At 40.7% G+C, this 16,448-nt stretch overlaps 1 protein-coding gene across 4 annotated transcripts in view; it reads right to left on the reverse strand.

Moving 5' to 3' along the window:
* ninl (ninein-like) overlaps window positions 1–16,024 on the reverse strand; it is a 29,591-nt gene extending 13,567 nt beyond the window's left edge. For 2 of the 4 annotated variants that reach the window (XM_029520770.1, XM_029520767.1), the window contains exons 1-10: window positions 15,871–16,024; window positions 14,430–14,639; window positions 13,235–13,331; window positions 10,993–11,195; window positions 5,803–5,869; window positions 4,393–4,499; window positions 2,747–2,887; window positions 1,851–2,027; window positions 1,302–1,438; window positions 107–247 (exon numbers count right to left, since the gene is read on the reverse strand). In XM_029520770.1, the coding sequence (XP_029376630.1) occupies window positions 107–247; window positions 1,302–1,438; window positions 1,851–2,027; window positions 2,747–2,887; window positions 4,393–4,499; window positions 5,803–5,869; window positions 10,993–11,195; window positions 13,235–13,331; window positions 14,430–14,612 (1,253 nt within the window). In that variant the 5' untranslated portion in view covers window positions 14,613–14,639; window positions 15,871–16,024. Of the gene's footprint in view, window positions 1–106; window positions 248–1,301; window positions 1,439–1,850; window positions 2,028–2,746; window positions 2,888–4,392; window positions 4,500–5,802; window positions 5,870–10,992; window positions 11,196–13,234; window positions 13,332–14,429; window positions 14,648–15,446 lie in introns of all 4 variants that reach the window. The other 2 variants (XM_029520768.1, XM_029520769.1) reach the window with 2 other exon arrangements.
* Between the last annotated feature and the right edge of the window lie 424 nt (window positions 16,025–16,448).

Genomic DNA, 16,448 nt, shown 5'->3' on the forward strand with positions numbered 1-16,448 from the left:
CAGATACTCAATTCTGCTCCAGATAACCATGAATCCTCAGCTGTAGACAGACATGGTTCAGGTCTGTGTGTGCAGAATGAGAATAAAGCTTCATGGCAGGTCTGACCTAATCATTTTCTGGTTGAGCAACTCCATATTGGCGTTGCGGTCATCCACCTCCCCAATCAGCTGCAGGTTCCTCTGATTGGCCAGATCCAGGTCTGCCTTCACCTTGTCCCGCTCCTTGCAAGCCTGTTCTGCTACCACTCTAAACACACACAAGTAACAATTGCCCCTCATTATTGGGTCACAGTTATCTTTTAACAAAGGTGTTGAAGTGATCAACGAATTGTCAGGGTTTCCAGACTCAGAGTGGAAAACCTCTTCATTCCAGTGCTGGTAAAATATATTGGTGTCAATGTTGAATGAACTCATAATCGAACAACAGGTGATGAAGCTCTGATTTTAATTCTGGAAAATTACATTGTGAATTTATGTATTGACAACACGTTTGTGTCAGTGACCACCAAATTACTCTGTTCAGGAAGGCGCTCAGGTTTATGCCTTATTACAGGGTATTAATTGTACTGTATCTTATCTTGAAAATCTCCTGCTTCCACTTGAACATCTATTTGACTCCTCTAAGTATTTTTAAACAGACACGTTTTTGTAGAAATCCAGGGTCATAGCTAGCCTAGACCTGGATATTATTTTACCCAACATCCATAGGAATCAATCTGAGTTTCACTACTGTGCATCAGCCCTCTACTCATTACAACCACTTACAGCCACTCATCTTCTGAACTGCACATCAGTTTTTATAAAAATTTTCTCTCCCCAATTTCCCTTTCAAAGAGAGCTGATGTCTGATGATGCTGATCTGACCTCTGACCTCCAGGCCCCAGTTGAAGTTGAAATTGTTTGAGTTACAGGTCAGTAGATCTGGCAGAAACTCAATTATGTCACTCAAAACTTAGTTCACTGGTTACATTTGATAAGGATAGTTAACATTTTGCTGCTCTAGTTTCAGCTTGAAGTCATCTGTGTTTAGCCTCACTTAGTATTATGACTGAAAGAAGAAGAAAATTGTTAGCCTAGTTTCTATCAGGGTTTAGTTTGCACAAAAGTGTGATCAATCTTCAAATCCATTTCATTTTGCTTTTCAGCTCTAGCCTGAGGTGAACACAGGCACAGAGCTAATCAGCACAGGTGAACACCAACACAATGCTATTGTTGGTTTGTAGTTCGTGTCAGTGACAAAGTCTTGATTGAAATTGATCCACACATTTCCACTGAAGAATGATTCAGCTCTGTAAACCTACTGCAGGTGCTGGATCTCGTTCTTGTAAGAGATGAGCGCCGCCTGGTGGATGCCATTCCCACTGACCAGCAGCTCATTGTCCAGGGCCAGAGTCAGGTCTTCCAGACTGATACGCTCCTCCAGAGAGAAGTCCAGAGTCTACAGGGATGAGAAATAATACTTACCTCACCTGCAGCCAGAGCTAGTTCTTTAAATGTTTATTTCTCACTTGAATCTCCAATTTTGTTTCTCTCTCTCAATATAACATACATACATACATTTTTTTTAAATCATAATTACTGGCCATCCCAGAACTGTGACCAGGTCCAGATAATTTCAGTTTGTTGACACAACCTAACTGGACATGCAGGGGTAGTTTTTATTGTTTGTAGAAATTTGTTGTAAAAGTGTGTGTACAAACTATGTAAAAGTAAATATACGTTGTTAGGGATAATAGTTGGAAAATACAAGTTTTCCTCTTGAATAAATGGAAAGCTTACTTTAGTTCATGACTCTGAAGGTAATTGCAGGTCTAACTAAAAGTAAGAGAATTGATCTGGACTGTACTGACCTGCAGGATATCCCGGCTGTTCAGGATGCCCTCCTCGGTCCAGAGGGCAACAACACGCTCTGGTTTGGTGCATCCCGAGCCATCATCCAGCTGGCTGAAAATCCTTTGACCAACTGCGGCCGTGAGAAGGGAGGGTGAGGTGGAGCGAGCTGAGCATTCCTCTAACAGTGACTGGGACTGCATAGATGACCAGAAACCAGAGTCAAACAATTGTCAAAGATGAGAAGTTAAGGTGTGAGTCTCCTTGTTTTCAAACCGAGCTCGAGCCTGGTTTCTACACAGGGGTTCAAAACCAACTCTAATTAACAGATTCCTCAGGCCCCTCATACAGACCCGCTCTTATGTAAAATGGTAATCCCTAATCTGGATTATCCTACTTTCACTCAAAATTCAATTGTGAGGCCTGGGAAAAACATTCAGACCCACCAGTCTATAACACGGAGAGACAAAGTTTGAAATTAAACAATGGACTACCTTCACCTGCATATAGCAGTGCGTCCCTGTGTGAGTGCTTGTTCTGTCTGTCCTCACCCACTTCAATAAACCACAGCCTGATATCAGGCCTGATGTGCAGTACATGATTATTTCTACCTATCTGTCTGAACAGCTTCCTGTTCATCTGCAGCACCTGATTGGAGTTGTTGCTCTCAGCTGCAGCAGAGCCCCAGGATTGGAGCTCTAATGAAGTTGCATTCAGGAGCTGCACAGACACCCAAAATGTCGCTGTGGTAAATTAGCTTTTTTTTTTTACTGCAGCTGTATTGAATTTTCTGAAAATTAGTAGCAACAAATAAAGAATATGAAAGGGTGGAAGGAGGTGAAAAGGTTTCGATGCAGGTTTTACTCTATCTGAAGTATTATTGTAAATAATTGTATTGTGGGTGTGTGCATTCTACCCTGTGCAGTGTCCTCTGTTGCTCAGCTGGTTGCACTGGGGTGGAGCAGGAAAGCGGGTTGGAACCAAAACACTGGAAATTCCTATTGCTGACTCTACCGTCCAGGTTGGCGTCCAATTTTCTCAGCAGCAAGTCCAGACCCTGAAGAGTTCAATGGTCAAAACAAAAGGCAGTCAAATGCTATTAGGTGGTATCCAAATGTCTGGACCTCACCACACTTGCAGGCTCATGGACTTTCTGTAGTTCTGTCATGAGGTCCAAAATATCAAGGACGCAATATAAACCTAATGAGAATATATTTAAGGTGCAGACCAAACCTCACTCAAAAAAAATACTAAAAATGGCTTGGAGAGCTCTCAAAATTCTTGCTGAGTGTGAAGGTCATATCATAAAACTCACAACATCTAATGGCACTATGGCCTAGTTGGTCAAAGTGCCTGTCTAGTAAATAGGAGGTCCTGGGTTTGAATCCCTACAGGCCGTCTTTGTTAGTATTTGATACTGTAGAAATAACCTAGTGAGTTTCCATTCCAAATCAGTAACAGGCAGCATTTTGGTTTCTTACAAAACCCCCATCTTACACTATGAAGACAAACTTGTGGTACAGCCTCAAACTTCGGTGGAGCAGGTAAAACCAAACAAGCCACTGCAGAAAAGAGGCCTGTATCACAAAGCTGGGTATCACCTAATGAGGTAACTTCAGGTTTAACCCTGGGTTTGTCTTACGAAGGCGCTTTACCTTCTATTGGAAAACAAGTTCAGGATAAGAGCTCAGCAGATATGTTAGACTGCCTACTGACCAATGAATTTTCTAGGAAAATGGCCTGTCCATTCCCAGACCAGCCCATTGATGTGGGCAATGAAACCGTCAAAGGAGCTCTAAAGAGAGGGAGAGAACATTTGGTAACCGAGTTAATCCGTTTGATTTTCTAGACAAGGTAAACGGACTTGCTCCCACATTCGCTTTGCTCCACTGGAGATTGGAACTGAAGTAATGAGGTTAAAATTGTCAAACAAGTGATTAAAAAATTTATGGGACACACACTAAAGTTTGCTGATATGGTGGGGACTTAATATTGTAACCCCGGTAATTTATGCATTGACAGAGTCAGTTTTTTTCCAGCAATCTGTGTGGCTTTCTAGCAGCTACAGTTGTGTTAACTTCAGTTTGAACGATTGATTTATAGGATTCATATCTTCTTAATATTATATCTTGCTCCTCCAGTTCAGCTCTTTATGTCTTTGTGTCTTCTCCATGGTCCAATTGATATTATGCAGCAAACCCCACTCCTTGCATAAGAGCATGCACTGGCCTGGGTGTTAAAATTGCACAGGAGTCAGAGTGACGCGCCAGATATACAAACAACATGGCAGCAAGGGTATTTCACAAGGCTAAGCCTGCTAGAAGCCACAGAGGTCTCATTTTTATTTTTTTTTACAGTTGCCGCTCAATCTGTTGAACAACTGTTTATGAAGCAACGTTTACAGTTTGGTTAATGGTCCCGGATTCTGGGTGGTGCCCCACATTATTAATTGAATTTAATAAATTTTGATTTGATGTTATTTCATATCATGATATATTTGGATTTAGCCAAACTGGCCCTGGAGATCTTGGAAGGTCCTGCAGGTGGCGAGCAGGGTCTTACCTCTGTGTTATGCTGCTGTAGGCCATGTTCATAAGTTGTCATCATTACATGGACCCCTGATCCTCCTCCTCCATTAACGCTCTGCTCCACATCCTCCTGCGGATCAGCTGCAAAGAACACAAATTCAGACAACATTCAGACATTCAAACAAAAGTTTAAAAGCTCAACATTTGGGAAACCCTGTACCTTACAGCCAGCTGCTAGTTTGTCTAAATAATGGAAAAGAAGCAAACAGATAGTTTCAATCTGTCCAAATGAAGCCAAATCAATCTCCAGGCAACGCTCTCTGACTAACTTGTTTATCTCATGCTTATCTCATGTCAAATGACAATGTTGAACAATCTGGTGGTGTTTGGTGGTGAAAGGTGATGTCTGAGACAGAGCACAGAACTATTATGTCCTCCCCCGGTTTTCCAGTAAATAGTACCAAACTAAAACCTCTTCAGTACGTTGGTTGGAGATCAGTACTAGTTCTGGTGAGTGTCATGTTAAACTGAATAGACACAAGTGGGATAAATATTTGGCAAAATGTTGAACTACTCCCTTAAATTTACACTTTCTCCAAATGGATATGCATAGATAAATGAAATATATACCGTATTTTTCGCACTATAAGGCGAACTTAAAATCCTTAAATTTTCTCAAAAATCGGCAGTGCGCCTTATGTATGAACTCTTGTTGTGCTTACTGACCACGAACCAATTTTATGTGGTACACTGCGTTCAAAATGTTTTAGTGCCACGAAGCCGCTCAACTTGATGGATTGTCAGAGCATTCCCAGTTGACACAGGGATGTTGTATTAACGTTGGTCCTTGGTTGGATATGGGTTGCAACGTCAGACAACGTTAGATAACTAATTATGTAGTGCTGGCAAGCAACCATCATCCAACATTTAGTCAGTGTTACCTTACTATAATTAGACGTCAAGCCAACATTAGGTTTTTAACGTAAACCCAATTTTCAAATCCATATCAGGAATTTGATGGATTTGTGGAAGACAAATGATTTAAAATGTGAGTGTATTTTTCTATATTTGTCACAGCTGAACAATATTTTGAGTTATTGTTAATGAGTTGAATAAAGTTTGACTCACCTGACAGTTTTTTTTTTGCTTTATATATGTTTTATCATGCACCTTATGGTCCGCAAAATACGGTAAGTGTGTGTATTAAATGTAAGGTGTACATTGTATAAATGGGAAACATAATCATTAACAATATCATGGTCACTCTGTAGTCTGTCCCACACCAGGTTGACTCCATCAGGTAGGAGTTCTTTGCTTGTTAACGGACGGCAGGCAACTTTAAACACAGAGTCACGTGGCTCTCAGAGCCAGTAATGAGAGTAACCAAGTTACAGGCAGCTAAGTTTCTGCAGTTTAAAAAAAAATTAATTGATAGAAAGAGTACCTTTAGACGGAAATTCTGGCTGGATGTTCTCCCTCTGATTTCCAACCTCTTCATCAGACTTCAGACTCTGCAGAGAAAATCAATGAAACTCGGCACCACACTGTTATCATTGTGTGTTAACCAGCTTGTTAAACTCGTTTGAACTAACAGCAGCATGTGAAAAGAGGTTGCTCGGAGAGAAGTAAGGGTAAGGGTGTGTGTGTGTGTGTGTGTGTGTTTAGTAATGCCAACAGACCAAACAGCGACCAGAAGGGATTCCTGAGCGGTCATCACTTCTGCCAGACTGAGCATATTGTTTCTGTGTTGTAGTTCAGTGTATAGACCAAGGCTGTCACGCTAAACATCTTAGCATGTAACTGTATTTGTTGAAATTTGAACCTATGACTTTTCTAGCAGAATTCATTACTGAAACAGTTCAAACCAAATTCAAAGAAATACAATGAAATTTAAATTTTCAAGCAATTCATCTTACCAAGAGCATGAGAAAACACTGAGTTTTCTGAGCTCTAGATATAGACATAGCAGCTTTGCATCAGAGGAAACATGCGCTATTAAGTTTGTATCAAGTTCTTTATCTGCCTGTGTGACTACGTCCCTGCACTAACTAGTTGCACCAATGTCTTGTGTTAACTCGACATGCTCCCCTTCCTTCCTGTGTCAGCATTTCAGAATTCCTCACTTTGAGGTTCTAGTATGTTACCCGATTCTGTTTCCCATTGTCTGGCGGTTTTTACCTTTTTCAGTTAGACAAACTGTTGCCAAACTTTACACTTGCATTGCTCTAAATTTTGTGACCCTGATTCTTAGTGATCGTCAGTTATGCTTTCAGCTATTTCCTCTTCAATAAAATCTTTAGTGTTAAGTAGCTGCTTTCCTTTAGCTAATTTCTTACTGGTCTTCTCTCGTATTCTCCTGTACTCACTTACTCCACTAGCCTACTAAATTCTTTCTGTCTGCTCTCTGCCACTAACAATAAAAATGCCAAGCCCATCATCGTCAGTAGAAATGTGTAGGTATTTGAGACTGTTCAGATCATCTGCACCAGCAATCGAACTGTGACTGTGAGTAAAAGACAAAAACATAATCCTCTGGAACTTAATTTCAGCTTGTGCTGGTGTTTTGGCTGATCTTTTGAAATTACCTGACCATTCGTTTTTGTTGAGAATGAGAACGTCTTTAATCACATCAGTTTGTTTAGAGCTACACCTCAACTCTTCAGTTGCTAAAAACATTCACATTATGTGATGCAGTGTCCTCTTTTCTGTCTGAGTGGAGCTGACAATATCTCTGTTCCAGTCATATATAAACTGTATGCAATATGTATAAATTGTGTCACTGTCATTTAATTGCTGTAGTGATTAAAGAAAAAGGGGTTAAAGCCAATGTGAAAAATTGACTAGTAGCAGATAAATCATTAACTTCACAGTGTTATAGAAAGCGCTGCATTAGCGGGTTAGTTAGTCTACATCTGTCAGACACACAATTTTCATGTTTTGTTTTTTTTTTTCCAGACTCTACATTAGTGAAACCAGTTACACAATTGTCCTCAATATTTCACAGTGATATTGGTTCTGGAGGTTGTGCTTTTGTTTCCTCTGGGACCCCCTGAACTGCAGGATTTTCCAGCCCTGTTACAGAGACAACTCATATTTGGGTTTGTTATTTAGCATCTGAACATCAGGAGCAACTGTGGATCAAATGCCCAACCCAGAGGATGTTGTATTAAAAAATGTGAAATACAAATCACAGTATGAATTCAATAATGTGTTTGCTGTTGAAACTTTATAAATGAGCAGACTGTTCTATGTCAGGTCTGACCTGCAACAACCTAAATTCTCTAACTCTTTCATCCAGTCATTCATCCTGACTCTAGACCATCAATCCAACCTGCTGAGAAACATAAGAGAGTGAGAGCATAAATTTAAGCCTTTAAGGTGAACTATAGCTGTTAATCTGTCCATTTGTCCATCCACCAACCCACAGATTGATTCATCCATCCATCAGTCCAGCTATTTATTCACCCACCCATCCATTAATCGATTCAAGTCAAATCAAATCATTCATTCATTCTCTCATCTTCTACCGCTTTTCCATTTCCAGGTTGCAGGGAATGCTGGAGCCAATCCCAGCTCACTCTGTGTGATGGCGGGGTACACTCTGGACAGGTTGCCAGTTCATCATAGGGCCAACACGCAGAGACAGACAGAGACAAACAACCACTCACACTCAATTTAGAGTCACCAGTTAACCTGAGCATGCATGTCTTTGGGAGGAAACTCACGCAGAGACGAGGAGAACATGCAAACACTGTATAGAAAGGTCCCAGGCCGGGGAACCAAAACCATGACCTTCTTATTGTGGGACAACAGTGCTAAACATTATGCTACCGTGCTGCCTGATCAAATTGAATCAAATTTATTCATATAGCACCAAATCATAGCAAAGTTATACCAAGGCACTTTACATGATTCTGCTTATACTTATCCTGGGTCAGGTCTCACTGGTAGCAGGTTAGGCGATGTAGTGCAGATGTTCCCCTATTGAGCAATACTTTAAAGCTCCGGGAGGATTCTGAGACCAAGTCTGTCCAGAGGCCTGTAAGACCTCCAAAGCAAGATGGTCTTTAGGAATTCTAGCCAAATGCTCCTCAACCTGTCTGTTAACACTGATTTCACCCTCCCTGTGGGGAAAAAGGCTTAGGTTGCTTGTATCTATGATGTCATTCCAATTCTTTTCAGAGCTCATGACAACAGGTGAGGCTGGTAAATCGAAGTCCAGTTTACTGGTAAGTCCAGTAAAGTGCTCACTCTAAACTGAGATTGCATCAATTCTTTGGTCAATCATCTGCCATCCTACTGTACCCTTGATCAAGACATGAAGATACTTAAATTTCTTCACTTGAAATGGACACTCCATCCTAACAAAAAGAAAGCTGTCAAACTGGTTGCAGGGTAGGAGCCAGCCTAAGAGCAATTCAACAGCAATAGCTAGATGGAAGGCAGTGTTTGAGATGGTGTCCCTCACTCAGATTATGGAAACAGGGGCATCCAAGACTAGAATGGGAGCTCATCATTGACTGTCTGGTGACTGGGCTGTGGTTATGAGCCCTGCTGAAATCCCCTCCCTGTGGGCCCCCCACTGTAGGGACAGGCATCTGTTTGGGGTGCAACCTATGGTTCAGGAGAATGGGCATGCCAGTGTGTTTGTTTTATGTCTTTCTTTCAGGAAAGTACCTGCTGCAGCCAGAAGCTCAAACAGATGACAGTGTGCTCTGAACCTTTTTGAGTTGAAAAAGCAGCTGAAAAGTTTCTTTTCCAGTAAAACAAAAGTCACAACTGTCCCACAAAGCTAGAGTGATGCATCTTTGATCTGCATTCAAACCAGAGGCAAACTTCTGCCAGTGGGCACATTCCTCAAAATCCCACTTCCTGAAAAGCCTCCAACGCCCTGAAAAACCACCAAACCTCCCTCAGCCAACTCCTCGAACCTCCCCCTGTCCTTCCCCCTCAGGTATTCACTGCAGCATGTCTGGATATATGAGACGGACCTCACCCAGCCAAAATAAAGCAAACAGTGGCCTTCATTCCGAATGTGTTTTCATGCGTGCGCAAGTGTGTATATGTGGGTCTGAGTGCATGCATGTGTGTGCGCGTGTGTGTGGGTGTATGAGTCTATAATCACACAGCTGGAACCTCCTGCTTTCTTTCACTTCATTGTCCTCTCTCAGAACCTCACAGTCTAAACTGAAACTGTAAAGGAAAAAAAAAAGCCCAGACTTCTTTAATAATTACAGTCAGCAATAACTGTAAGGGCAAAGGTCAGAGGTTACAACATCATGACATCCGTAGGAGCAGTGATTATGATTGTGGAGAGCCAAGGTTTTTACAGTGCCACCCTAGAGATTTTAGATGTGAAATAGGTGTTGAGGGATGAATCTCCAGTACAGCTGTATGATAAACCCACTTACATTTTAATAACTAAAATAATTCAAACTTATAAACTTATGAACTGGTCATTTTGTGTTGCAGCTCACTTGTGTTTCTCAAAATGTAATAAAATTACCTATTAAACATGTCTCTGTTTTGAATTATTTCTTATTGACATCAGACTCCAGATTGTTATCATTTGTTAAATGATTTTCACATTGTCACGTCTGTGTGAACACACAATGATCCTTAAGATGTTTTAGTACGCAGTACCGTAGGGCTATATCACAATTAACCATCTATATTGCTGTTCCACTCCATTCATATATCATCGATTCCCCATGTTCCTACCTGCACCTGCGTTGAATATCCCCTCCTCCTGCTCTAATTCCTCATCCATTCCTCTCTCTCCCTCTCCCAACCCAACCAGTTGAGGCAGATGGTCGCCCCATCAAACCTGGTTCTGCCTGAGGTTTCTGCCTCTGAAAGGAAGTTTTTCCTTGCCACTGTTGCCAAGTGCTTACTCATGGGGCATCACATGATTTTCTGGCCTTTCACACTGGCCAGAAGTGCTGCTGGGTCTCTTTAAATAATTGTATAAAGAGTTTGGTCTAGACTTGCTCTATATGTAAAGTGCCTTGATGTAACTTTGTTATGATTTGGCTCTATAGAAATTAACCTGATTTGATTTGATTTTGTGAGACCTTTTACTTTCATCAAAATTTTTTTGCCATATTACGATTTTATTTGTGTTGATTTTTCTTAGACCACCACTTGACAAAATAAAAGAAAAATAGATTGAAAAAACAGCTGTTACAGATGTCCAAGGGAAAAAAATTGCCCAATGTATTAAATTGGCACAAAACAAAAGCAAATATGCAATAAAAAAAAACAAATTCTTTATATTTTATTAAAGGGCCAAATAATGACTTTACATAAAAAAAAAAAAAATACATTTTCTGTCCTACATTTCTTGGGTCAGACCCTAAAGGGTTAAATTAACTGTTTCACTGACCAAATTACTCTCTCCATACCAGGTTCAGTAGAGTCTGAAAGTTTATGTTTGAGTGGTTAAAAACATAGAAAAATTTGTTTTCAAACTTATGGTAAAGAAAGAGCCTGGATTGGTTGACAAGTTCAACACTTGACTTGGTTAGATGAACGATTCAGTGTGAAAGGCCAGAAAATCATGTGATTTTGAATTAAACTAAATTACTATGACATCAGGACCCAGACTGTAGAAGACATATTCAAACCATGTTACCTCCACACTGTCCAGAGACATGGACTGTCTCAGTTTGGCCCTGCAGACACCAGGTGGTGATGAATCTGTGGCCTCAGTCCTAGTTAGTGGTGAATCCTCCGAGTCACAGGTCACTGCAGCATTAAGTTTACTGTCAGAACAGGAGTTCTGACCATAATGCTTTGTTCCCTTCACAAATATTGGCTCCACTTCCTCTGGGCTGACTGCAGAGACCAGGAAAAGCAGGAAAGTTACTAACTGACAGGCAGGTTGTATGTAGGTCAGAGGAGCTGCAGAGTCACTGAGGAGATTTGAGACCAGAAACAAGAAGTTAATGAATGGTTGGAGCCAAAATCTGTCACACAAGAATCCTCTGCAGCAGGACCAGGGCTTTAAGCAGACTGAGACCAATGTTATCTCCTGCAGGCTGTATTTTAGGAAACTGAAAAACTAAATTACCTCAGTTCCTTCCGTCAGCTTTACAAAACATTGAAGGAGACATGTTGACATATTTACAATTTGGTTTCACAGTGATTGGAAAACAAAACAATCAAAAAACTGAGCTGTGAGGTTAGTAAAGTGAATCACACTTAATCCAAGTAATTATTATTTTTTTTTTTTAGAAATTCTTCATTTTATAGCTTATTAAGTGTTAGTAAATCATACATTTTACTTTGCCCTTAGGTTTGTTTATTGGTTTTTTTTCCCCACTCTTCAATCTTCAACTGCTTATCTATTTCTGGGTTGCAGGGAGCTCTGAAGCCAGCTCACATTGGGCAGGTCTCCAGTCCATCACAGGGCCAACATACAGAGATAGACAGAGACAAACAACCACTCACACTCAGACCTACTGACAATTTAGAGTCAACAGTTAGCCTAGACATGCGTGTCTTTGGACAGTGGGAAGAGACCCACACAGACACGGAGAGAACATGCAAACTCCACACAGAAAGGCCCCAGGCTGGGAACTGCACCTGCGACCTTCTCATTATGGGACAATAGCGCTAACCACTATGCCGTCCTGCCCTGTCCTTAGGTTTTTCAGTCATGTAATTTTAATGTGGTTTTAATATGATTTGTCTCCATCTTTTCTTCAGCTGGATAAGTAATACCTTTATTTATTACATTACAATGTTTTTTTAGCTGCTGACTCTCAAAGTCTCAAATAAATGAATTAAAAGTTCCATAATTTACACCTTCAGTTATCCAATACTTCTGACATCACAATATATCAAAAGTCCCCACAGCTGATTTTAATGCACAGTTAAGGTCTGAATACGGGCTGTGTGCATTTCTCTGCGGACTGAACATTTTGATACTTTCATATTATAAATATGACCCATTAAACATACATGTCTACCCTTAGACTATATGGACCTTTAATCATTCAGTAATGTCACACATACACCTCAGCCCAGATTTTTTTAAATTAACAAAAACCCAATCACCCAAAGTTTATATATAAAACAGCCATTTACATTTAATTTTTCCCCAACAAAAGGCAGCACAGTGGCATAGTGGTTAGCACAATAAGATGGCTGCTGGTTCAATTCCCAGGCCTGGGGACCTTTCTGTGTGGAGTCTCCATGTTCTGCCTATGTGGGTTTTTGCCGGTTACTCCAGTTTCGGGCAACTGGTGACTCTAAATTGTCTGTAGGTCTGAGTGTGAGTGGTTGTTTGTCTCTTTCTATCTCTGTATGTTGGCCCTGTGATGGACTGGAAACCTGCCCAATGCGAGCTGGCTTCAGAGCTCCCTGCAACCCAGAAACGGATAAGCAGTTGGAGATGAGTAAAAAAACAAACAAACAAACAAACAAACCTAAGGGCAAAGTAAAAGGCATGATTTACTTACGCAACTGTATATGACACAATTTCAAATAACTTATAAAATGAAGCATTTCTAAAAAACTCAACTCAAATTCCTAACACCTAGACAGAAAATAGGAACAATCCCTATTTTTGAAATAAATTAATGAAATGAAAGTGAAGCCACCTGAACCACCTAAAGTAAAATCAGGAGGATTATGGAGTTACCTACACACCCACACACCAACCCACACACCCACACACCAACCCACACACCCACACACCCACCCACACACACACACACACACACACACAGTCAGTGCCCAGCCACTATGTTACAAAAGAAAGAAATATAACACATACATAATATCCATATTTACTTTTATTCCAACTCTGTCTACTCTTGTCTACACATCACCAAAGCTTAGTTTCTTGCTCATCCTTGGATGTTTCTTACCAGGCTCCAGGTAGCTGCTCTCATCATCTGATGTGCTGAAGTCTAGAGAGCGAGACAGGACAGCCACAAAGCCATCTTTAAACTCTTCAAAGTTCACCTGGGGAATAAAAACAGATAAATTCAGCTCATTCATGTTTAGCAGTGGTAGGCTTGGGCTTTTGCCGAGCCCGCAAGTGACACAGCTGACTAGTGTGGTGACCCCAAATAGGGAAGAAAGGTGAAAGTAAGAGAGAGAGTGAGAGAGAGAGAGAGAGAAAAGATTCAGCTCATTCATGTTAAATTTTCCAGTTTACTGGCAACAGAACAAGCTTTAACACAGCTTTTAAAATGTACGGAGTATGCGATCATACATGCCTATTTATGCACTTACCCATCAACATGATGATCTGTGCATTGTCATGATTGTATCATCTGATTAAGCTAAGTACAGTGTTTCCACTCTTTTAGCTCTGCTTTGTCTCAGGGAACCATCTGGGTTTTTCGCTGCTAAATATTCCTGTATGTTTACTAACTAGTCTGACTGAGTCTGTCTAATGTTTGCTGCTTACCTAAAAGTGTACAGAGGCCGTCCATTTCAGAGGTCGTTTCAACCTTCAACATCTCTTACACTTACTGGCCATTTTAACGGAATTTTGTCGTAACATAAGGGAAATATAAGGCGCAGTTTAAGACAGGTAGTGAAGTCCTGAAACAGCATTTTGTTTAAATACTGATAACACCCCTTCATTCCTACCTGAAAGTCCCATTTTTGCTGTCTTAGTCAAATGAAAGCCAATGTCTTTCTACAACTTAAGCGCCTTTAAAAAAATAAATAAATAAATAAATAAATAAATATATATAAGGACACATAGCTAGGAGCTGTACCTCAACTCTGTAAATAGTGAAGGATTTTATCTTTGAATACTTATTTAAATATATTTAATAGAAAATGGTTAGCAGACACTATCACAGTTTGAGATTTTATTTGTTGTGGAACCTTGGCTGGCACCTAAAGTATTAGCAGTTAGTAGGAGCTGAAGCTATAAAATTATCTGCAAGAAGCAACCAAATTAACTGAATCTGTGGCCTTCTTTCACTCTCCTCCTTAAACATACTTTTATCTGAAGGCTTTTTTTTTGCCATTATCTGTATCTAAAACAGATATGTTGATGATGTTTCTAGTTCAGTGATACATGACAGAAACAGTGTCTCGTACCCGGGTGTAGGTTCGCTCTCCCAACAGCGTATCAAGAATCAAAGGCAGGTGAGCATCCAGCTGCAGCTTTTGGCAGAGTACCGTCAGCTCTTCTCTGTCCAAGAAGCCGGTGGACGTTGTGTCACAGCTATCGAACTCGGCCTTCAGCTGAGCAACATAGTGACTATGATCTGCTTCATCCATCACAACCTATCACTGCAACACCAACACCTGGAGGACTCAACACAGGACACACTGAAATTCACTGAGGACTCGACACACACAAAACAATGTGATACAATATGAAAGATGTGAAAAAAGCTGTGGATCTAATTATTGCAGCCATAAAACTTTTCATCTGTTACATTTAAATTTTTTATTTTAAATGTCAACTGTAATGAAGCCCAGTGATTTTAATTTTGTTATTTGGCCATGTCCATAAGCATCATTGCAGCCAAAACAGCATCTGGCCTGCAGTTGTTGTTTTGTTTTTTGTTTTTTCTGTCAACCATCTTGTTTCCTTTAAACCAGGGGAACCAGTAGAAACCATATTTGTAGGAGAAAGCGGAGTGGATTTGGAGTGGCTGGATCTGAACTGCTCTTTGCTCTTTCCTAATTGTCAGTCTGTCAGTTACCGTCCCACCATGTTCTTGCTTTCTTAATGAAACAAAAACAGCTAAATTTGCTCCCTGAAGATTTTCATCAACTTCTTAATGGTTTGAATCTTTGTTTGAAAATGTTTTCAGTCCAAACACACATCATCTAACATGCAGGAATAAAGCCATACCCAGCTCCTGTTTCTCATGGTTCCATCGTGTCACTGTAAGAACTCGATGGTATGCGATAGGCAATTGTTTGTACTCATTTTGCATCTCCTAGTCTTGCGTGCCTTGAAACGCCACTTTGAAAGTGTTTGTATCACTTTGACGTTGATAGCTGACACATTTTAAATCCATTGTGAATCAACTTTGAGTGCCTTAGAAGTCGTTTCTGTCTCCTCCGGCATCCCTTGGTGATCACTTCATCATCATCACTCACTTGTTAAATGTATATCACTGTAGTTGTCTCCTTCACATCCTCGTGGTTTTCCGTCTGTATCGATTTCACATCCACGTTTGCTAGTTTTTACCTCTGTTGGCATCATCATACATCTTCAGGTTTGTTCTCATCATTTCACAGAGGAAGGTTAAGTTTTAAACCCGGACGGCCTTAAGGAAAACGCCAAAGTCCGCAGTAACGTTAAACCGAACACCCATAACTTCTCGGGTCCGTCCAGTCAGTCTCGCGAGCCGATATGAAGCTTCACCATGGGAACGGAGCTCCAGGGACAAAAGCCTCGGGGCCACACACACACACACGCGCGCGCGCGCTTCGGTACGAACCATCTAAACGCCACCCTATCCGGTAACTACCATAAGTCCACGGTAAATATTAGTAATGTCGGTTGTAGGTTTGTGCTTACCACAGAAAAAGTTGTCTTCTGTCTCCTCCTCCTCCTCCGGTCCTCTCTGGTAAAACTTCGCATTTCCTCCATGAACGTTTCTCTGGAGCTCCCTACTGCCCGCCGGTGACCCGCCGACCTGTACCGAGAGTAACGGAGCAGGCTGGCACACACTGACCAACTGCAGCACGGGCGGGGGGGCTTCCGGTCAGGCCTTTCACAATACAAGCTGCTCTTACACTGCTATTTTAGCAGATGCAGATGTTGGCTTATATCGAACATTAATTGTTTTAATTAATTTAATGAAATTCACACTTACATCGCCAGTATCTTCTGTACACTTAACACAATTGAGTATAATTTAGAAGTGTATCTGAGAAATGACAGGAAGTTTTGTGTTCATTATAATCTTAATCATATTATTAAATGTATAAATGTGTAGACCTAACTGAAGCTATGAATAGCTCTTGGCAGTCTGTCATTCATGTCATGTCGTTTATCACATTGCTGCTATTTCTGCATGTGATGATTATTATTATGGTCAAAAGCATTATTGATGTACTTTTTTTTCCAAATGCAAAACAAAAAAGCTAAATTTG

Source organism: Echeneis naucrates, chromosome 15, assembly GCF_900963305.1.
Source record: "Echeneis naucrates chromosome 15, fEcheNa1.1, whole genome shotgun sequence".
NCBI lineage: Eukaryota > Metazoa > Chordata > Actinopteri > Carangiformes > Echeneidae > Echeneis > Echeneis naucrates.